This window comes from Salvelinus sp. IW2-2015, linkage group LG30, assembly GCF_002910315.2.
Source record: "Salvelinus sp. IW2-2015 linkage group LG30, ASM291031v2, whole genome shotgun sequence".
Classification (NCBI taxonomy): Eukaryota; Metazoa; Chordata; class Actinopteri; order Salmoniformes; family Salmonidae; genus Salvelinus; species Salvelinus sp. IW2-2015.
Window position 1 is genome coordinate 11,889,770 of NC_036869.1, and position 22,934 is coordinate 11,912,703.

Consider the following 22,934-nt stretch of genomic DNA (forward strand, 5'->3'; position numbering starts at 1 on the left):
TCATGCCTACCTACTTCCTCCTTCTAGCTTCCTTCTGCCTGTGATGTGGAGGTAAACCCAGCCCGCCCTTCAGTCCCAAGGCACCCTCATTGTTTGGACTTCTGTGATCGAAAAAGCCTTGGTTTCATGCATGTCAACATCAGAAGGCCTCCTCCCTAAGTTTGTTTACTCACTGCTTTAGCACACTCTGCCAACCCTGATGTCCTTGCCGCTGTCTGAAATCCTGGCTTAGGAAGGCCACCAAAAATTCTGAGATTTCCATACCCAACTATAAACACTTTCCGTCAAGATAGAACTGCCAAATGGGGAGGAGTTGCAATCTACTGCAGAGATAGCCTTGCAAAGTCTTCTGTCATACTTTCCAGGTCTATGCCCACAACATGTTCGAACTCAATTCTTTAAAAATTAATCTCTCCAGAAATAAGTCTCTCCACTTGTTGGCCGCTCTGCTACCGACCCCCCTCAGCTCCCAGACTGTGCCGACTGGACACCATCTGTGTAATGATCTTCCCCCATCTGCTTCAGAGTTTGTTAGGTGACCTAAACTGGGATATGCTTACACCCCGGAGTCCTACAATCTAAGCTAGATGCCCTCCATCTCACACAAATCTCAAGGAACCCACCAGTACAACCCTAAATCTTGTAACCTACGTGGGCACCCTAATAGACATCTATTCCTGACCAACGTCTACCCTCCAATTACACACCTCTCCTGTCTCAATCAGGATCTCAGCGTCACTGGCCTCATTGCCTGTATCCGCCTATGGGTCCGCCGGTCAAACAACCACCCCTCATCACGTCAAACGCTCCCTAAAAACACTTCTGCGAGCAGCTTTCTAATCGACCTGGCCCGGGTATCCTGAAGGATATTGACCTCATCCCGTCAGTTGAGGATGCCTGGTCATTCTTTAAAAGTAACTTCCTCACCATCCTTAGACAAGCATGCTCGCCTCAAAAAATGCAGAACTAAGAACAGATATTAGCCCTTTGTTCACTCCAACCTGACTTCGCCTCGGACCAGCACAAAAAATCCTGTGGCGAACTGCAATAGCATCGAATAGTCCCAGCGAAATGCACTGTTCAGGGAAGTCAGGAACCAATACACGCAGTCAGTCAGAAAGCAAAGGCCAGCTTTTCAAGCAGAAATTTGCATCCTGTAGCTCTAACTCCAAAAAGTTCTGGGACACTGTAAAGTCCATGGAGAACAAGAGCACCTCCTCCCAGCTGCCACTGCACTGAGGCTAGGTAACACGTCACCACCGATAAATCCGTGAAATCGAAGACTTCAACAAGCATTTCTCAACGGGCGGCCATGCCTTCCTCCTGGCTACTCCCAACCTTGGCCACACAGCTGCCCCCCGCCTCACCCCCCCCCCCCCCCCGCTGCTACTCGCCCAAGCCGCCCCAGCTTCTCCTTTACCAAATCCAGATAGCAGGTATGTTCTGAAGAAGCTGCAAAACCTGGACCCATACAAATCAGCTGGGCTGACAATCTGACCCTCTATTTCTTAAACTGTCCCCCGCCATTGTCGCACCCCCTATTACCAGCCTGTTCAACCTCTCCTTTCGTATCATCTGAGATCCCCAAGGATTGGAAAGCTGCCAGCGGTCATCCCCCTCTTCAAAGGGTGAGAACACCCTGGACCCAAAACTGTTACAGACCTATATCCATCCTGCCCTGCCTATTCTAAGGTCTTCGTAAAGAAAAATAAATAAACCGAAAGTCGTCTGTTCTTTCGACCAATTGATCGAAGTTTTAAAATGTGTATTTTTCCATAGACACACCCAATGTGTTTTAATAAAATCAACTATATATGCATTGGGCTTGTCTGATGCTTTAAGCTCACTGTTTGATGAAATAAGACACATGACTCAAGAGGGAGACAAAGATCAAGATAACCAGGAGAAGAAAAAATTTAACCTGTCCTGACCATCCTCCTTCCGCTCCTACTGGCTTTCGCAGATTCTGCCTTTGCCCTCCTGAAGTTGCTGGTAATAGGCTACACGAGGAGTCGGCAAACTTTCTCATGTGGAATGCCAATCTTACCATTTCTACCGATCTGCGTGACGGTTATGGTTTTCATATGTACATTTTTCCACTGTATCTCAAAATCATTGTCATATTTTTTAAAATGTTTATATCCAATTGAAAGTCTTGTCTCATCGCTGCAACTCTCGTACGGACTCGGGAGAGGCAAAGGTTGAGAGCCATGCGTCCTCCGAAACACGACCCTGCCAAGCCGTACTGCTTCTTGATACACTGCTCGCTTAACCCGAAAGCCAGCCGCAAAGACGGCCTACCCCGGCCAAACCCGGATGACGCTGGGCCAATTGTGCGCCGCCCTATGGGACTCCCAATCACGGCCGGATGTGATACAGCCTGGATTCGAACCAGAGACTGACGACTCTTGCACTGATATGCAGTGCCTTAGACTACTGCGCCACTCGGTAGGCCTTGGTTAATCAAAATTCTATCCAAATCTAAATGAAAATTATACAAACCTAAAAAGTAACTTATATTGCCATTGCCAACTATGTAAATATAGCCTATAAAGCTAACAAATAGAAACATTGCAGCCTGAAGGTAGAAAATATCCTGATGAAAAAGAATATCCTATAAATCAAATTGGCTGTGCATGGCGTGTCTACAACGATCTTGAAACATTGTATGAACTATTAACTTGGGTCCAGCCTGAAGCAACATTGTATAAAATATTCCCTGCGCCAGTGAGCTACCGACACAGCTGTAGACTATTTACGCTAGGGATAAGAAGTAGTCAGGTAGGCTTATTTTATGACAGAGCATGACATTTTTCCCTTTCAAGCTGAGTGGTTATTTTCAAATACATTGAGGAATTATTGTCATTCTCAATGGATGTAAAAACCAACTTTGTTAGGTTGCTGTTTGAGGTGAAGAAAACATTACTTTGAGAAGCTCCACAGGTCATTAGTGGTGATGCGTTAAGCTAATCAGAAATACTATCAGATCCCCGAATGTGTACATTTATATGCCTACATTTGTGAGCAGGCCAGGTAGCCTATAGGCCTACTTCTATGTGTAATCAGGTGCATGTCCTTACTCATTGACAGGAGCGCTCCAAACAAAAGACAATTACTAAATTGTCAAAACTCGTAAATGGAATGAAATAAACCAAATAAACTTGCTTCTCACAAGTGTAGCATAGGTTGTGCYCTCTGCAAACAACGTGTCCACTCCGACAATGAGAACGGCAAAAGACTGGAAAACATTGTAGATTAGAAATGATAGGAATTAACTGTAAATGTATCACTGAGATGGGCACGAATAAGACAGGTGTCTCGTGTGCCATAAAAAAAWAWATATATATATTTATATTATATATTTGCTACTGCTCGACAAAAAAATATATAGGCCGACCAACAGCCTATCGACCAAACAATCGACCAGTCGAATAATTGGGGTCAGCCCTACTCTGTGGTGTTACTCATTCTAACTCTATGTGGTGTTACTACTGTAGGTCCATTCTAGTCATTCCAACTCTGTGGTGTTACTTTGTCCATTCTAGTCATTCTAACTCTGTGTGGTGTTACTTTGTCCATTCTAGTCATTCTAACTCTGTGTGGTGTTACTTTGTCCGTTCTAGTCATTCTACCACTATGTGGTGTTACATACTGTGTCCATTCCTAGTCATTCAAACTCTGTGTGGTGTTTACTTTGTCCATCTCTAGTCATTTCTAACTCTGTGGTGAGTGTTACTTTGTCCATCTAGTCTTCTACACTCTGGTGTGGTGTTACTTTGTTCCATCTATATTCTTCTAACTCATGTTGGTGTTACTTGTAGTCGCATTGCTAGTGCATTCATAACTCTGGTAGGTGTATACTCTTGTCCTATCTAGTCCATTCTAATACGTGTGTGGTTTAACTTTGTCCATTCGTAGTCATTCTAACTCTGTGTGGTGTTACTTTGTCCGTTACTAGTCATTCTTAAACTCTGTGTGGTGTTACTTTGTCTATTCTAGTCATTCTAGAACTATGTGTGGGTGTTACTTTTGTCATTCTAGTCATTCTAACTCTATGTGGTGTTACTTTGTCCATTCTAGTCATTCTAACTCTGTGTGGTGTTACTTTGTCCGTTCTAGTCATTCTAACTCCATGTGGTGTTACTTTGTCCATTCTAGTCATTCTAACTCTATGTGGTTTTACAGCAGCACAGTATTATTCCAGTCATTATTCACGCTATCAGCTGTGTGGTGGACCAGAGGAGCAGGGTTTCTTTATCATAACATATTATCAACCTAATGTCTTTATGACAGCTCTGTTTATCTGAGTACTTAGCATTAGCAGCATTAGCTCCCTAGCCAGCCCTACGACATACAGCCTTATGATGTCACCAAGGAAAGGTTCAACGGTTTTAACCTCAATTATAATCTTGTTCTCCTCTGATAAATGCGTGTTACTGAGTGTTCAGGAACAGAAGGACTCGACAGGCAGAGCTAAATGTGGGTTCTTAGCCAACCAATCAGATTGGAGTGACAGGTTGACTTGCAGTGTTGCAGTTTTGCTCCCAGAAACCATGCTAGGCTAGAAGACATGGACGTGTGGGCGGTTTTGAGAAACGACTTGGCTGAGGAGCGGACTGCTCTGTAGGCTTTATACACAATGTGTTTTCTCTCTGAGATGTGAGAAGTTTTTAGATAATCGCCGTTCTTATTATGAGACCAATTACACAATAAGGATAATTATTTCCATTATTCCCTCCACTAATGGTTGAGAAGATGCATCTTTATTACTCTTTGGGTTGTTAAGGCAGTTTTACTTTTCAGGGTTCTCATTGCATCACCCTGAATGAGATTTGTGAATGGATATTATGTTTCTCAATCACAACATTCAGATATGACACTGGGGAATAAGGTTAGAGGAAAAGAGGAAAAAGACAGTCTCAATGACCTTTGACCTAAAGACTGTTATAGTAGCACTTCCTGTATTTCTACTGTATGTAGCCTGGTCTGGTATTGTGTCTAACACCAAGCCTGGGGCAGTCTACACAGAGAGCTTCTTTTCCACATATAGAACAGAACATGAACTGTACAGTAATGGCCAGCCAGCCAACCGTGAATCTCTGTCCGCCTCGAGCCCTCAGCTCTCCTAACAGAGTCACTAGGCAACCAGGGAGCCACAGGCTTATCTATCAACCACTGGGCTGCAGCCAATTTAAAGCTACACTGGAGAATCATACTTCATAAATCCTCTCTTTTTCTCTCTCTCTCCCTCTCTCACTCTCTCTTCACATATTTCTCAGGTGTATATTTGCCACTTTGTTAGTTTGTTATCAAATCACATTTTATCTGTCACGTGCTTCATAAACAACAGGTGTAGAGTATCAGTGAAATGCTTACTTATGGGCCCTTCCTGACAATGCAGAGAGAAAAATAATAATCGAAGGAATAAATAAATACACAATGTATATAGACTTTATTTTTTTCTATTGTGTTGATGACTGTACGCTTGTTTATTCAATGTGTATCTCTGTGTTGTTGTTTGTGTCGCATTGCTTTGCTTTGTCTTGGCCAGGTCGCAGTTSTAAATGAGAACTTGTTCTCAACTAGCCTACCTGGTTAAATAAAGGTGAAATATATATATTTTTTAAATGAGTAACGATAGCTTGGCTATAGTTTCAAGTTGTACCAGTACCGATGTGCAAAGGTACGAGGTAATTGAGGTATCTACAGTTGGAGTCAGAAGTTTACATACACTTAGGTTGGAGTCATTAGAACTCGTTTTTCAACCACTCCGCAAATGTCTTGTTAACAAACTATAGTTTTGGCAAGTCGGTTAGGACATCTACTTTGTGCATGACACAAGTAATTTTTCCAACAATTGTTTACAGACAGATTATTTCACTTATAATTCACTGTATCACAATTCCAGTGGGTCAGAAGTTTACATACACTAAATTGACTGCGCCTTTAAACAGCTTGGAAAAATTATGTCATGGCTTTAGAAGCTTCTGACAAGCTAATTAACATAATTTGAGTCAATTTGAGGTGTACCTGTGGATGTATTTCAAGGCCTACATTCAAACTCATGCTTCTTTGCTTGACATCGTGGGAAATATCTAAGAAATCAGCCAGGACCTCAGAATAAAATTGGAGACCTCCACAAGTCTGATTCATCCTTGGGAGCAATTTCCAAACCCTGAAGGTACACGTTCATCTGTACAAACAATAGTATGGCGAGTATAACACCAGTGGGACCACGCAGCCGTCATACCGCTCAGGAAGGAGACGCGTTCTGTCTCCTAGAGAGGAACGTACTTTGGTGCGAAAAGAGCAAATCAATCCAGAACAAAAGCAAAGGACCTTGTAAAGATGCTGGAGGAAACAGGTACAAAAGTATCTATATCCACAGAAAACGAGTCCTATATCAATATAACCTGAAAGGCCGCTCAGCAAGGAAGAAGCCACTGCTCCAAAACTGCCATAAAAAAAGCCAGACCTACGGTTTGCAACTGCACATGGGGACAAAGATCGTACTTTTTGGAGAAATGTCCTCTGGTCTGATAAACAAAAATAGAACTGTTTGGCCATAATGACCATCGTTATGTTTGGAGGAAAAAGGGAGGCTTGCAAGCCGAAAACACCATCCCAACCGTGAAGCACGGGGTGGCAGCATCATGTTGTGGGGGTGCTTTGCTACAGGAGGGACTGGTGCACTTCAGCAAAATAGATGGCATCACGAGGGAGGAAAATTATGTAGATGTATTGAAGCAACATCTCAAACACTCAGTCAGAAGTTTAAAGCTTGGTCGCAAATGGACAATAACTACAAACCTGACTCAGTTTACACCAGCTCTGTCAGGAGGAATGAGCAAAAATTCACTCAACTTATTGTGGGAAGCTTGTGGAAGGCTACCCCAATGTTTGACCCAAGTTAAACAAATTTAAAGGCAATGCTACCAAATACTAATTGAGTGTATGTTAAACTTCTGACCCACTGGGAATGTGATGAAAGAAATAAAAGCTGAAATAAATCATTCTCTCTACTATTATTCTGACATTTCACATTCTTAAAATGAAGTGGTGATCCTAACTGACCTGAGACAGGGAATTTTTACTCGGATTAAATGTCAGGAATTGTGAAAAACTGAGTATTTGGCTAAGGTGTATGTAAACTTCTGACTTCAGCTGTACATATAGGTAGGGATAAAGTGACTATGCAACAGGATAGATAATAAACAGTAACAGCAGCGTATGTGATGAGTCAAAAGAGTTAGTGCAAAAAGGGTCAGTGCAGATAGTCCGGGTAGCTTTGGTTAACTGTTTAACTAACTATTTAGCAGTCTTTTGGCTTGGGGGTAGAAGCTGTTCAGGCTCCTGTTGGTTCCAGACTCGGTGCATCGGTACCGCTTGCTCTGGGTGTGGCTGCAGTCTAGTTTTGTCACTAAAGGAACTTGCCCTTGTCTCATATCCAGTTAAAGGGAGCGAAAATGCCACTGTACTATTTTACCTTAGTTTTAAAATTAATACTTGTGATTCCTTTCTCTCTATCATTTGCAAATGTCATCAGAGACACTGAGGCCCCAGCCCCCTCCAGACCAGTGTGTAGTCCTTAACCCTAGCTCACCCGTCTCTGCGTCGCCAGGGAGAGGCCAGTGTGGAGGGAGTTCTCAACCAGTTGGTCCTCGAGCACCTGCAGCTGGCACCTCTACAGTGGGGTGAGTACACATACACACACATACACACACTGTGCGATGTATGAGATGCTTGGCATTACCTTTGACGTAAAACCACTGAAATGTATGGGTCTTTTTGTTCCTACTCAAATGATCCGTCCAAAGACATTATGATCATGGATCGTGATGAGGCATGAACGGTTTGGACTTGTTTGGATCAAAAGTGTCAATCACCATCGTTCCTATGGAGGTGCCGAACCCGACAAACCCAAACCACTAGACCTGGCAATTAACACACCAGCCCACACAATCCCACCACATCGGTCTCAAGTCATGTTTTCTATTTGCATTTATAATAGACAGCGGGGCTATTTTAGGGAGCTGTCAGAAGGCAGTACTGGAGTGGCTGGGGGACGTGTGAATCACCCTGGGACACCACGGAGAGACTTGGAGGAGCTTCCCTCCCTTTCTGGGGCTCACCATCTGTGAACCGCCTCTCAAATAATCAGCTTTAATTTATTTATTAAGTGTGTGCGGGGGTGTATTTATGTTCGACGAACAGTGCTGCCTTTTCTTGGAGGTTAGTGAGTGTGTTCATTAGTCAGTTTAGTGTCTCCTGGTTTATCAGAAAGAGAGATATCTGTTACGGTGACACATCAGATATCTAGCAGTAGATGAGGACATTTTATCTTCAGCGTTTCTGTTCTCATGAACAATTCTCCAAACTCACTTCTGTCTGAGTCATCAAAGGACCCAGATCTTCTGACAAAAGAGGTTCTACTTATTTTATTTCTAGTCTACTACTATCAGAGGAACATTTTAGGTCATTTTGAGGAGCACATCATCACACTGCAGTTTTCAGAAGGGTGTGTGTGTGTGTGTGTGTGTGTGTGTGTGTGTGTGCGTGTGCGTGTGCGTGCGTGCGTGTGTGTGCATCTGTGTGCATCTGCGTGCATGCGTGCATCTGTGTGCACACTGTCCTCCTCTACGATAAGAATGCAGTTCATTTGTCCCAGCCTGTTAGAATGGTGTTATCAGAGTAGCTATCATGGTCTCAATGATGGACCTTCTCTAAAGCATTCTCCCTCAGGATCAAATAATCCCAACACAGAGTGGGTGGATTCATTTAATATTGTTACAGCTAAAGTTAGCCTCTTACAGTAGACACATGATTGGCTAACTTTTAGCCTAGGGTTAGGTATACTGTATTTTCATACTGCAATCCGTTTAGCCGTGAAGCATTTGGTACATAATGTTTTCTCTTTTATGTGTTTTGAGTGTGGTGTATAGAATTGTCTTACCAGGTTGTGGCCATATTAGAAGAGATAAGAAAGTCACGGTTATTTACTCTAATTCCTTTGAATCAGGAATATCTTGTTTGCTTTCCATTGTTGCTTAGTTTAGGTGTGGTCTAATTGGGTTAGTGAGAGACTATTTGTCCTGATGTCTCGACAGTGTTCCTAATGATAGATAATGACAGAAGTCACTTTGCCCCAAGATATCATTGATGAGCAGCTATGTGTCAACAAAATCAATAACTCATCCGCACAATTTGTTCATTCTTGTATCATTAGATTTTTTAAAATATTTAACCCTTATTTTACCAGTTAAGTTACTGTAATGACCTGTGGAATAGTTACAGGGGAGAAGGGTGGAATGAGCCAATTGGAAGCTGAGGGTGATTAGGTGGCCAGATTGGGAATTTAGTCAGGACACCAGGGTTAACACCCCGAAGAATACAGTGGCCTCCATCATTCTTAAATGGAAGAAGTTTGGAACCACCAAGACTCTTCCTAAAGCTGGCCGCCGGGCCAAACTGAGCAATCGGGGGAGAAGGGCCTTGGCCAGGGAGGTAACCAAGAACCTGATGGTCACTCTGACAGAGCTCTAGATTTCCTCTGTGGAGATGGGAGAACCTTCCAGAAGGACAACCATCTCTGCAGCACTCCACCAATCAGGCCTTGATGGTAGAATGGCCAGACGGAACCCACTTCTCAGTAAAAGGCAAATGACAGCCCGCTTGGAGTTTGCCAAAAGTCACCTAAAGGACTCTGAGTATGAGAAACAAGATTCTCTAGTCTGATGAAACCAAGATTGAACTCTTTGGCCTAAATGCCAAGCGTCACATCTGGAAGAAACCTGGCACCATCCCTATGATGCAGCACGGTGGTGGCAGCATCATGCTGTGGGGATGTTTTTCAGTGGCATGGACTGGGAGACTAGTCAGGATCGAGGGAAAGATGAATGGAGCAAAGTACAGAGAGATCCTTGATGAAAACCTGGTCCTGAGCGCTCAGGACCTCAGACTGTGGTGAAGGTTCACCTTCCAACAGGACAACGACCCTAAGCACACAGCCAAGACAATGCAGGAATGGCTTCGGGACATGTCTCTGAATGTCCTTGAGTGGTCCAGCCAGAGCCTGAACTTGAACCCGATCGAACATCTCTGGAGAGACCTGAAAATAGCTGTGCAGCGACGCTCCCCATCCAACCTGACAGAGCTTTAGAGGATCTACAGTGACTTCTTCACATTACCATATTGTAGCAACCCATGAATATTTAATTGTGGACTTTTCCAACAATGGAAAAACGGGGAAAGTGGCAGAAACAGAAAGGGTCTTTATGCCTTCCTGTTTGCTTAGGGCCTTATTATTGAATGGGGAGTGAGGGAGTCAGCCATAGAGCATGGTACCATTAGGAAATGATTACCCCCTTTAGGCAGCAGCAGAGCAACATCAACCTAGCTACTACAGAACAGAGTACACACACACACACACACACACACACACACACACACACACACACACACACACACACACACACACACACACACACGATGATCTATATCAGTCACTTTCTCTAATGCCTTGGCGGGGAAGAGGATATTTTACAGGTTAGCAATGTAAGGTGTATTTAAATGTCTGTTACCTCCCTTTATTAGTACTGTTTCAGTGTGCGGTGTGGAGGGGGACTAAGTAGCCATGTAAACAGGCTGCACTGCATTACTTCTACGTTAACATGTTAATCATGATTCATTCTGGTCTAGCGAGCCTCAACAAAATCATTTGGTAAATTCTATGAGTGACCCTTTTTCTTTTTCAATAGTGTTTCTCTTTATTTTGTAAGCATTTATATTTTTTCACTGTTTCGTGCTTCAACATTTTCTCTACAAACCAATTACTCGTTTAGTTCATGTGCCATGTAGTTCTTTATCTACACTGAGTGTACAAAACATTCGGACCTACTCTTTCCATGAGATAGACTGACCAGGGGAATCCAGGTGAAAGCTATGATCCCTTATTTATGTCACTTGTTAAATCCACAAGACACACATTTCAGCGCCTTTGAACGGGGTATGGTAGTAGGTGCCAGGCACACCAGTTTGTGTCAAGGGCTGCAACGCTGCTGGGTTTTTCACGTTCAACAGTTTCCCGTGTGTATCAAGACTGGTCCGCCAACTTAACAAATCTGTGGGGTGGGGGTGGGGGGGACAACTTAAAATTAGGAAGGTGTTCCTAATGTTTGGTATACACAGTGTATATAATAATAATTAATTAACATAATTATTTGCACCCATGATAAAGATTGACAGCAAAAAATATTATATAATAAATAATGCAAATAGTGAGCTATATTGTATGCAAAAAAGTTATYAAACAAATTAGATTATTTTATACTAATACAATTGTTCAGATAAACAGAGTGTGTAATAAGTAATTTAAAAAAATCTAAAAAGATAAGGTTATTGGCTCCTCTGTTTGTAATACTCCAGCACCCTCCCCTTGTGAGGACAACAACACTGAGCCTTGTTCTAAATGTTTTATGAGGTTGGAGAATACATTGTGAGGGGTCTTAGACAATTCCTCAATACAGAATCTTTTCAGATCGTTTTAGCCAAAAACCTTTTGTGTTCTCCAATCTCACGAAACAGAAAAAGGCTGTGTCGTTATCCTCGGAAGGTGAGGGTATTACAAACAGGGGAGCCAATAATTGTGACCCCTGTCTTTTATCAAATGTATTTTTTATTACTTGTTAAAATGGCAATCTGCAGTTGCTCCATTCATTTTTAGACATATGAATTAGATATATACCCATTTTGATTCATGAAGAAAATAACTTATAAATGCTTCATGAGCTTGGTTCAACTGTTGTACCCCATCAGAACCAAAAATATCAGTTTGTTTTTCTCCAATGTTTGCAAATAATTTAAATGAAGCAAATTTTCTAAACAGCCTCAAAACATGGTTAAAACTATAAAAGAGGTATCATGGATGGTTAGTCCTTGCATCCATAGCTCTGTCTATGAATTTGAGAGTGGTTACATTTCTCCAGGATCATCCCTCAGCTGGCAGGGAGTACACTTTGTTGTTTCAGCTGCTGATTGCCGCTTTAAACAAAATCTCTTTCTCTGAGCAATTGTATTAATATACAATACAATTTGAGCATACAAATTAGCTCAATATTTGTATTATTATTTTATACAGTTTTTGATGCTCATCTTTTCTGGTGTCATGCGGGCCACCCGCCCTGCTCTCTACATAGCCTGCTATTGGGCCTCTCCATGGGCAGAAAGCATCAATACTATTGGCTGACTGAGCAGGTGTAATGGCTGACTCCTCTCACAGCGATTTGTTGATTCGTGGCCATTTTTCATCAAGAATCGTGTGGACACGTGTCTCAATCGATTTCTGTCTGTTTGGCAGCTGCTCTGGATAATAAATATGCCTACAAGTTCAGCGATGATGTCAACATTGGACACACACCTGCCTGCGGCAGCAGAAAAGCTAGGTACTTTATTTGATAGTGTTCCACACCCACCCACCCTGCGTAAATGTCATCTGAGGTACCTTGGTGTATCTTCCCCTATTGTTTTTCAAAAGGTTACTGGCTGGTCGGCCTGATTATCTGTAACAAACGATCCTGACACTCCAGAAAACCTGGAGGGGTCTTCTCCTCCAAAACATGAGTCACAGAAAGAGGGATGGAGGGATAGAGATGAATGGTTCGAAAGAGATGGACAGATATCATTAAATGAGAGCAATATAATACCCTGGTGAATTGAAGGGGTGAGAAGGAACTATCAACTGCATTTAACCATAAACTATTGTTTTAATCTGCAACATCGCCATGGGATGTACATCTCCAAATATGTTTGGCTGTTTGTCACTCTGTTTACGGCTAGCTGTCAGAGACCATGTTGCTTTAGGGTTCAGTCAGTGGGCTGTGTGTTCCCTGTAGTACCAGTCACCTTCCATGGGGAGCGTAGAGAGAAATGGATGCACCTTTAGAGAGCCTGGCTTTCTCGATTCTTGACCACATATGGCCCCCTGGTTACGGGAGTTTGAGCCCTGGTCTCTGCCACCTTCTGTATGCTCTACTATCTGTCTCCGTACCTCCCTGTTTCAGTCTGTTTCAAAACGTTTCCTCCCTACTGAACAGGGCCCATACAGGGCGGGTGGCAGAAGCAGCAGCAGTAGCAGGGTTTGTGTGTTCTGCAGCCTGTTATAGTGCTATGTTCATAGCGTTGAAATCTTTCTGAACAAGACCCAGGGAACCAGGTGGCAGCAGCAGCAGTAGCAGGGTTTACGTGTTCTGCAGCCGGCCTGGAGTAGCGTTATGGAAATAGCCTCATTGATTACTGCTCCTCTGCTGACAATTGAATTAAAGCCAAAGTGGCACACCTTCTCTTGGGTGTCTCCACGTCAGCTTAATAGACTGGAGTTAAATAAACAGACATCTGCATGACCCTGCACAGGCAACTGGCTCTCAGGGGCTCTGACTGACCCTACGTCCCACCTGGCACCCTATTCCCTTTTTAGTGCACTACCTTTGACCAGAGCCCTGTATACAGTATCTCCCATGTATTGAGACATGGATCAGCAGTAGCTAAGCAGTGGGAGAGAGGAGAGACCTATATATGGCGAGAGAGAAACACAAGGAGAGGGAGAGGACTTTGCCCTTCCAGGCTGCTACCGGGAACCTGTCTTAACGGAATTCAAATTCATCCATGAATGGCAAGACAAATGTTTGGGTTGATAAAGAGGTCAACAGGGAGAGAGAGAGAGAGATGAAGGGAGGGAGTAAGGTGGGGCAGCTGTAAAAGGCAGGAGATAATTTAATAAGACAGCTCTTTTTGAACTGGCTCTGTGTGTGTGCGTGTGCGTGTGTCTGCTCAGACAGATGGTCGTTTGGAGTGGTTACAGGCGGCTGGGTGATCAGTACACACTGGGGACATCTTAGGCGGGTAATGTGCCTTTAAGGCTCTGGTCAGGAGCCCAAAAGCCAGGAGGAAGAGCACCATGGTGGTGCTGGATGGGACTGGGCACGGTACACCCTCCCTGACCATGAGATTGGACAGTCTTCTCCTCTGCTGGGGATGGGTAGAGAGAATGGTGCAGATACAGTACATACACATAGTCTAGTCAGCCTTATGCACCCAGAGGTAAGGCTGGGATGGAGATAGTGTATGCGGGGGAGGAAGAGGATGGCTCCCCTGGGAGGAAGAGGATGGCTCCCCTGGGAGGATCATGGTAGCTGTGTGGCCTGATGCCATCCTGATCCAGGCTTTCACATGGCTTCCAGTCCCTCAGCTCCCAATGGTCCTATCACTCTACTGATGACAACACAGGAGAGATGGACTTACTTTGAATAATGTTGGTCTCATGGTTCTCTGCAGTCTAGCCCTGACAGTGAGTGGGTGATTGAAGCGGCTGAGGGGAAGGGGCTGCTGTGATGAACAGGTCCCCCATACTAAACAGGGCCTGAAGAGTTGCGAGTGGCCAAAGAGAAGGAGGTGAAAATCAGGGGCGATGCTGTCAGGAGCTGCCCCATTTATCTGCCTGTTTTTCAGCCCTGTCACCCAGACTCTGTCTATCAACCCTCCTTATCATCAAGCAGAGATTCCATGTCCATCACGTTCCACAGGTATATCTTTGCCACATTAGTTACACAGTAGCTACACCATCCTCCTTCTTCTTCTCTTCTCTGTGGACAGTCAATATCAACCTGACAACTGTCCCATTGTAACAATAGCTAGCCGCTCCACTGTTGTTCATGTGAATAATCCTCCTCATCCCCAACATGTGCTTATTAGGAGGATCCCAGCATATACACAGCAATTTAGTATTTACCAGAGCTTTGTCATTCTGAAACTGGCTTCTGTTGTGTTTGAACCTCAGCATTAGGGGAACAACACAAACATGGAGAGGATGATTTGTTTGGCTTTGGGCTGAAGAGGATCAGAACGTGATCCTAGCTATCGCTCTGCTGGGCTAATGTTGTGATCAGAGACCAGACTGCCATGGCCGTTCCTGGATCGTTCCAGCCCCTGTGCCCTGCGAAGTTGGGAACTTCCAGTGGATAGAATGTTAGCACATTGAGAGCTGTCCTCTGTGAGGATGGGATATATGGATGTATTGGTCTAGAGTTAGCACATTGAATGGCCTTAGCGTGCCTGTTTATAGGACATTTATCACGGCCGGAGAACAATCCAGACTGTCAGCATGTCACTTTGGATGATGAGTGGGCATAAATCATAAGTCTTCCTCTCCTCCTCCACCTACAGCACCAGCCGGGTCGGCAGAGATAGCCAGCACACAACACCACATTATGCAGATGCATGTAGAATATCTACCACACAGATTTTGTCTTATATTATATAGTTTCAATCCCGTTTCGTGTGATTTAGTGTTACGGTGGTGTTTGAAACAGCTAAAGTATTTTCATGACCTAAACATCTATTTATTTTCTATGTTCTCCAGCTTAGCCACAGAGGATTTTTTACTTACCATATTGTTAAGCCATTTCCCAGCCCTGTTTCCCCGTTTCTCCACTTTCCATCAAATAAAACCCCTCCTTTCATTGATTTCTGTAACGGAAATAAGAGTTTCCCCAGAGGCAACCTTTACATCCCTGAAAGACAAATTACCTGACATTTCTAAACGAAACACAGCTGTGTGTGTCTGTGTCTCCTGTGTGTGTCTGTGTCTCCTGTGTGTGTGGCGCAATAATGTGTCAGAGCTAGACTTTACAGATTTCTGCTTTGTTTATACTGCTCTCCTCCTGCCTGCACCATCTATCACATATCCTGGTTAAACCAGACTGAACCTTGTATTCAGGTTCTGGTTTAATCAGGCGCTATAGTACTGCTAGCTATAGTACTGTTGGTGAAACGTACGTTCAGCTAGCTATAGTACTGTTGGTGAAACGTACTGTCAGCTAGCTATAGTACTGTTGGTGAAACGTACTGTCAGCTAGCTATAGTACTGTTGGTGAAACGTACTGTCAGCTAGCTATAGTACTGTGTTGGTGAAACGTACTGTCTGCTAGCTATAGTACTGTTGGTGAAACGTACTGTCTGCTAGCTATAGTACTGTTGGTGAAACGTACTGTTAGCTAGCTTTACTACTGTTGGTGAAACGTACTGTCTGCTAGCTATAGTACTGTTGGTGAAACGTACTGTTAGCTAGCTTTACTACTTTGGTGAAACGTACAGGCAGCTAGCTAGACTACTGTTGGTGAAACGTACTGTCTGCTAGCTAGACTAATGTTGGTGAAACGTACAGTCAGCTAGCTAGACTACTGTTGGTGAAACGTACCGTCTGCTAGCTATACTACTGTTGGTGAAACGTACAGTCTGCTAGCTAGACTACTGTTGGTGAAACATACCGTTAGCTAGCTATAGTACTGTTGGTGAAACGTACTGTCTGCTAGCTATAGTACTGTTGGTGAAACGTACTGTTAGCTAGCTAACTACTGTTGGTGAAACGTACAGGCAGCTAGCTAGACTACTGTTGGTGAAACGTACAGTCAGCTAGCTAGACTACTGTTGGTGAAACATACTGTCTGCTAGCTAGACTACTGTTGGTGAAACGTACAGGCAGCTAGCTAGACTAATGTTGGTGAAACGTACTGTCTGCTAGCTAGACTAATGTTGGTGAAACGTACAGTCAGCTAGCTATAGTACTGTTGGTGAAACGTACCGTCAGCTAGCTATAGTACTGTTGGTGAAACATACCGTCAGCTAGCTATACTACTGTTGGTGAAACGTACCGTCAGCTAGCTATAGTACTGTTGGTGAAACGTACCGTTAGCTAGCTAGACTACTGTTGGTGAAACGTACCGTCAGCTAGCTATAGTACTGTTGGTGAAACATACCATCAGCTAGCTATAGTACTGTTGGTGAAACGTACCGTCAGCTAGCTATAGTACTGTTGGTGAAACGTACCGTCAGCTAGCTATAGTACTGTTGGTGAAACGTACTGTCGCTAGCTATAGTATGTTGGTGAAACGTACTGTAGCTAGCTATATACTGTTGGTGAAACGTACAGTCAGCTAGCTAGACTATGTTGGTGAAACGTACGTCAGCTAGCTAGACGTACTGTTGGTGAAACGTACCGTCGCTAGCTATAGTACTGTTGGTGAAACGTACTCCGTCAGCTAGCTATACTACTGTTGGTGAAACGTACTGTCTGCTAGCTATAGTACTGTTGGTGAAACGTACTGTTAGCTAGCTTTACTACTGTTGTGAAACGTACAGGCAGCTAGCTAGACTACTGTTGGTGAAACGACTGTCTGCTAGCTAGACTAATGTTGGTGAAACGTACAGTCAGCTAGCTAGACTACTGTTGGGTGAACGTACCGTCTGCTAGCTATACTACTGTTGGTGAAACGTACAGTCTGCTAGCTAGACTACTGTTGGTGAAACATACCGTTAGCTAGCTATAGTACTGTTGGTGAAACGTACTGTCTGCTAGCTATAGTACTGTTGGTGAAACGTACTGTTAGCTAGCTATACTACTGTTGGTGAAACGTACAGGCAGCTAGCTAGACTACTGTTGGTGAAACGTACAGTCAGCTAGCTAGACTACTGTTGGTGAAACATACTGTCTGCTAGCTAGACTACTGTTGGTGAAACGTACAGGCAGCTAGCTAGACTAATGTTGGTGAAACGTACTGTCTGCTAGCTAGACTAATGTTGGTGAAACGTACAGTCAGCTAGCTATAGTACTGTTGGTGAAACGTACCGTCAGCTAGCTATAGTACTGTTGGTGAAACATACCGTCATCTAGCTATACTACTGTTGGTGAAACGTACCGTCAGCTAGCTATAGTACTGTTGGTGAAACGTACCGTTAGCTAGCTAGACTACTGTTGGTGAAACGTACCGTCAGCTAGCTATAGTACTGTTGGTGAAACATACCATCAGCTAGCTATAGTACTGTTGGTGAAACGTACCCAGCTAGCTATAGTACTGTTGGTGAAACGTACCGTCAGCTAGCTATAGTACTGTTGGTGAAAACGTACTGTCTGCTAGCTATAGTACTGTTGGTGAAACGTACTGTTAGCTAGCTATACTACTGTTGGTGAAACGTACAGGCAGCTAGCTAGACTAATGTTGGTGAAACGTACAGTCAGCTAGCAGACTACTGTTGGTGAAACGTACCGTCAGCTAGCTATAGTACTGTTGGGTGAAACATACCGTCAGCTAGCTATACTACTGTTGTGAAACGTACCGTCAGCTAGCTATAGTACTGTTGGTGAAACATACCGTCAGCTAGCTATAGTACTGTTGGTGAAACGTACTGTCTGCTAGCTATAGTACTGTTGGTGAAACGTACCGTTAGCTAGCTAGACTACTGTTGGTGAAACGTACCGTCAGCTAGCTATAGTACTGTTGGTGAAACATACCATCAGCTAGCTATAGTACTGTTGGTGAAACGTACCGTCAGCTAGCTATAGTACTGTTGATGAAACGTACCGTCAGCTAGCTAGACTACTGTTGGTGAAACGTACTGTTTGCTGCTAGACTACTGTTTGGTAAACGTACTGTCTGCTAGCTAGATTACTGTTGGTGGAACGTACCGTCAGCTAGCTATAGTACTGTTGGTGAAACGTACCGTTAGCTAGCTATACTACTGTTGGTGAAACGTACCGTCAGCTAGCTAGACTACTGTTGGTGAAACGTACTGTTTGCTAGCTAGACTACTGTTGGTGAAACGTACTGTCTGCTAGCTATAGTACTGTTGGTGAAACGTACTGTCTGCTAGCTATAGTACTGTTGGTGAAACGTACCGTCAGCTAGCTATACTACTGTTGGTGAAACGTACGTACAGTCAGCTAGCTATACTACTGTTGGTGAAACGTACAGTCTGCTAGCTATAGTACTGTTGGTGAAACATACCATTAGCTAGCTATACTAATGTTGGTGAAACGTACAGTCTGCTAGCTAGACTACTGTTGGTGAAACATACCGTTAGCTAGCTATACTGCTGTTGGTGAAACGTACTGTCTGCTAGCTATAGTACTGTTGGTGAAACGTACTGTTTGCTAGCTAGACTACTGTTGGTGAAACATACCGTCTGCTAGCTATACTACTGTTGGTGAAACGTACCGTCTGCTAGCTATACTACTGTTGGTGAAACGTACTGTCTGCTAGCTAGACTACTGTTGGTGGAAACATACCGTTAGCTAGCTATAGTACTGTTGGTGAAACGTACTGTCTTCTAGCTATAGTACTGTGGTGAAACGACCGTTAGCTAGCTAGACTACTGTTGGTGAAACATACCGTCTGCTAGCTATACTACTGTGGTTGAAACGTACTGTCTGCTAGCTAGACTACTGTTGGTGAAACATACCGTTAGCTAGCTATTAGTACTGTTGGTGAAACGTACTGTCTGCTAGCTATAGTACTGTTGGTGAAACGTACCGTTAGCTAGCTAGACTACTGTTGGTGAAACATACCGTTAGCTAGCTATAGTACTGTTGGTGAAACGTACTGTCTTGCTAGCTAGACTACTGTTGGTGAAACATACCGTTAGCTAGCTATAGTACTGTTGGTGAAACGTACTGTCTGCTAGCTATACTACTGTTGGTGAAACGTACTGTCAGCTAGCTATAGTACTGTTGGTGAAACGTACGGTCAGCTAGCTATAGTACTGTTGGTGAAACGTACTGTCTGCTAGCTAGACTACTGTTGGTGAAACATACCGTTAGCTAGCTATAGTACTGTTGGTGAAACGTCTACTGCCTCTGCTAGCTATAGTACTGTTGGTGAAACGTACTGTCTGCTAGCTAGACTACTGTTGGTGAAACATACCGTTAGCTAGCTATAGTACTGTTGGTGAACCCTACATGTACAGGTGATCATGTCGGGACTCTATTGTAAGTAAGCTGTTTAATGCGAGTTGAGGAATGAAATGCATCTGTGTGTACCGGTCCCTCATTTGAATATATATGGCCTCTTTGATTCAACATCTAAGCGAAGAGTATCAGTCCAATAGCTTATTTGCTACCTGCTGGTTTGTCATGATTAGGTATTCAGACAGTTGTGGAAAACTATATTAGGCTACACAATGCAACACTACACACAGTCAGGAGCAAAAGAGAATCTTTCAGACATTGCATTATCACCTCTTTCTCTCTCTATCCTCTCTCTCTCGCTCTCTCACACTCTCTCTGTCTCTCTCTCTCAGGCCAGATTTGTATCACAGTCATGCAAAGTGTCACCATCACCTGTGTTTTTCCCACTACTATCACATTTGTATTACTTGGCTGAATGGATGTTATTTTTTGTTGTTTGTGGGTGTAGAATTTTGGTGGACCGTACATGGTTTTAAGGTTTGGCACGTTTTAGTTGGTTATTTGAATGTGCTGTCAAAGTCATGTGAGACCCAGGTGAAGACCATAAAGTAATCTTGTAATTGCATAACACGTTTGATGAAACTACCGTGTAATTCTCTTAGACAATCACTAACTGATTACAGCTGTACAATTACTGTGAGCCACTTTCTTGTTCTCCAAAAATAAAAGCTATTATTAGTGAATAYGCAAATAATCGACCTTCATTTGTTTCCGTCTGGCACTTATAGATATGACCAAAAAGTGCTTGTTAAAACTCTTGTTATCACTTCTGTATTTAGCTCATAATTTTTAGCAACCTTTTCTAATATTGGTAATGATCTCACAAACTTATGAAGTGCTACATATTGTGTAAGGTTGATTTGATGATCTTCATTGTTTCATTGAAAATGAAACTATGTGAACAGAATTTCCTTGGGTTTACCCACTACATCCCTGGTGTTACTCTGTGTTCCAGTGTATGCCTTCCAGCAGTACAGTACTTTGAGAGGCGTGGATGGAACACTGTTCACCCTACACCCTTTGACCCCCGCTGTCTGTGATATAACAGACAGTGACATCATAACAGCAGCGCATCCACCCGAGTGAACCTCTGAGGGAGCAATACGTTCCCTTACTGTGTTCAGTTTCCGTGTTCCGTTCCGTAAGCATTTTGCTCCATATTCTGAGTCATCATCAGGATGTCCAGGTCAGTGAAGACTGCTGTGGTAGTTTGATGATGCTGGGACATGACACAGGCTCTCAGGGGGAAAGGAAGGACAGTCTATCAGGGCCACACGAGGGCCAGCTGCCTGCCTGTTTGTCATTTGTGTGCTGTCCTGTCAGCAGGCTGTGTGTGTGAAACACTAAGAGCTGTCAGTTAACCTGCAGGAATCTGTTGAGCTGCTGTCACCTGCTGACTGCTGTCATCTGACTGACTGCTGCTTCTGGAGAGCCCTGTCACTCCAGTTGTTTGAGAAGAGACATACTGTATTCTTTATTCACTGGTGACTCATACAGCAGGTCTTTGAAGACCAGGAGACTCTACATTCTCATGTGTGCCAGCCCTGCATTTTATTGAGAGCCCTGGCTGGGGAAAAGAGGCACTGTCGGGGCTTCTTCTCCCATGCAGGGCTGGCTGTCATTCAATAGAGAGAAGGAGAGTATTTTCAGCTTGGGAAGCATCATTTTCAGGCAGGCGCAGTCTCACACACGCAGTGTGTGTGGGTATCGGACTGTGAGATCCACGTCCTGGATGAGTCACGTTGGACAACCAGAACCTGTTGGTCTGAGCAAGCCTGACCCACACCAATGACCATCGATTCCTCTCTACAGGCTGACATGCGTCCCTGAATGTTACACTAATTTATTGGAAGAAATGATAAAAACAACCTGTCTGTCTGGTGCAGGACGGGAGGGAGGGACAGTATTATCCCCCTCATCTCCTTTTCCTCTGCCACAGCAAGGCCACCCGTCATGGGGTTGGAGTAATTGGTTTGTGGGACCTGGCTGGATCGATGCGGAGGCCTCATTTAGCCACAGCCGCAGTCAGATATCCTCAGCAGCTACATGGGAAAGAAAGACTTATTCACAGTCTTACGGAGTCAAACCGATATGAACGGCACTGCGTATCGATGGGCCAGTCACCAGGCACAGTCAGATATCCTTAGAGAGAGAGATATACACACTGGGCCTTGGATAGAGAGCGAGAGAGAGAGGGACACACACTGGGCCGTCAGAGAGAGAGATAGAGAGAGAGAGAGAGAGGGAAGATGGAGGAGAGAGAGAGTGTCACCCAGGGTCATTGAGAAGGAGGGAGGAGAGCGAGAGAATTACATTTTTTCTTCGACTAAACACAAACCTTCCTAGGCTTGGCCTGTATACATACAGTATATATTCAGAAAGTATTCACACCCATTGACTTTTTCCACATTTTGTTGTGTTACAGCCTGAATTTAAAATTGATTAAATTGAGATTTTGTGTCACTGGTCTACACACGATATCCAATAATGTCAAAGTGAAATGGTTTAATTCATTAATAAAAAATGAAACCCTGAAATGTCTTAAGTAGTCAATAAGTATTCGACCTCTTTGTTATGGCAAGCCTAAATGAGTTCAGGAGTAAAAATGTGCTTAACAAGTCACATAATAAGTTGCATGGACTCACTGTGTGTGCAGTAATAGTGGTTAACATGCTTTTTTAATGACTACCCAATCTCTGTACCCCACACATACAATTATCTGTAAGGTCCCTTATTCGAGACACGAATTTCAACCACAAAGACCAGGGAGGTTTTCCAAAGAAGTGTAGATGGGTAAAAAAATCTGAGACTGAATATCATGGTGAAGTTAAATTACGCTTTGGATGGTGTATCAATACACCCAGTCACTYCTAATATACAGGTGTCCTTCTTAACTTAGTTGCTGAAGAGGAAGGAAACCGCTCAGGGATTTCACCATGAGGCCGATGGTGATCTTTAAAACAGTTGGAGTTTAATGGCTGTGACAGGAGAAAACTGAGGGTGGATCAACAACATTGTAGTTACTCCACAATACTAACCTTATTGACAGAGTGAAAAGGAAGAATAAAAATATTCCAAAACATGCATCTTGTTTGCAACAAGTCACTAAAGTAATAGTCCAAAAAAATGTGGCAAAGCACTT

General features: G+C 43.6%; 1 protein-coding gene across 1 annotated transcript in view; it reads left to right on the top strand.

Annotated features, from left to right (window-relative positions):
* LOC139023270 (trafficking protein particle complex subunit 9-like) overlaps nt 1–22,934 on the top strand; it is a 130,436-nt gene that overhangs the window by 55,619 nt on the left and 51,883 nt on the right. The window contains exon 4 of the mRNA XM_070436030.1: nt 7,603–7,694. Coding sequence (XP_070292131.1) covers nt 7,603–7,694 — 92 coding nt within the window. The remainder of the gene's footprint in view (nt 1–7,602; nt 7,695–22,934) is intronic.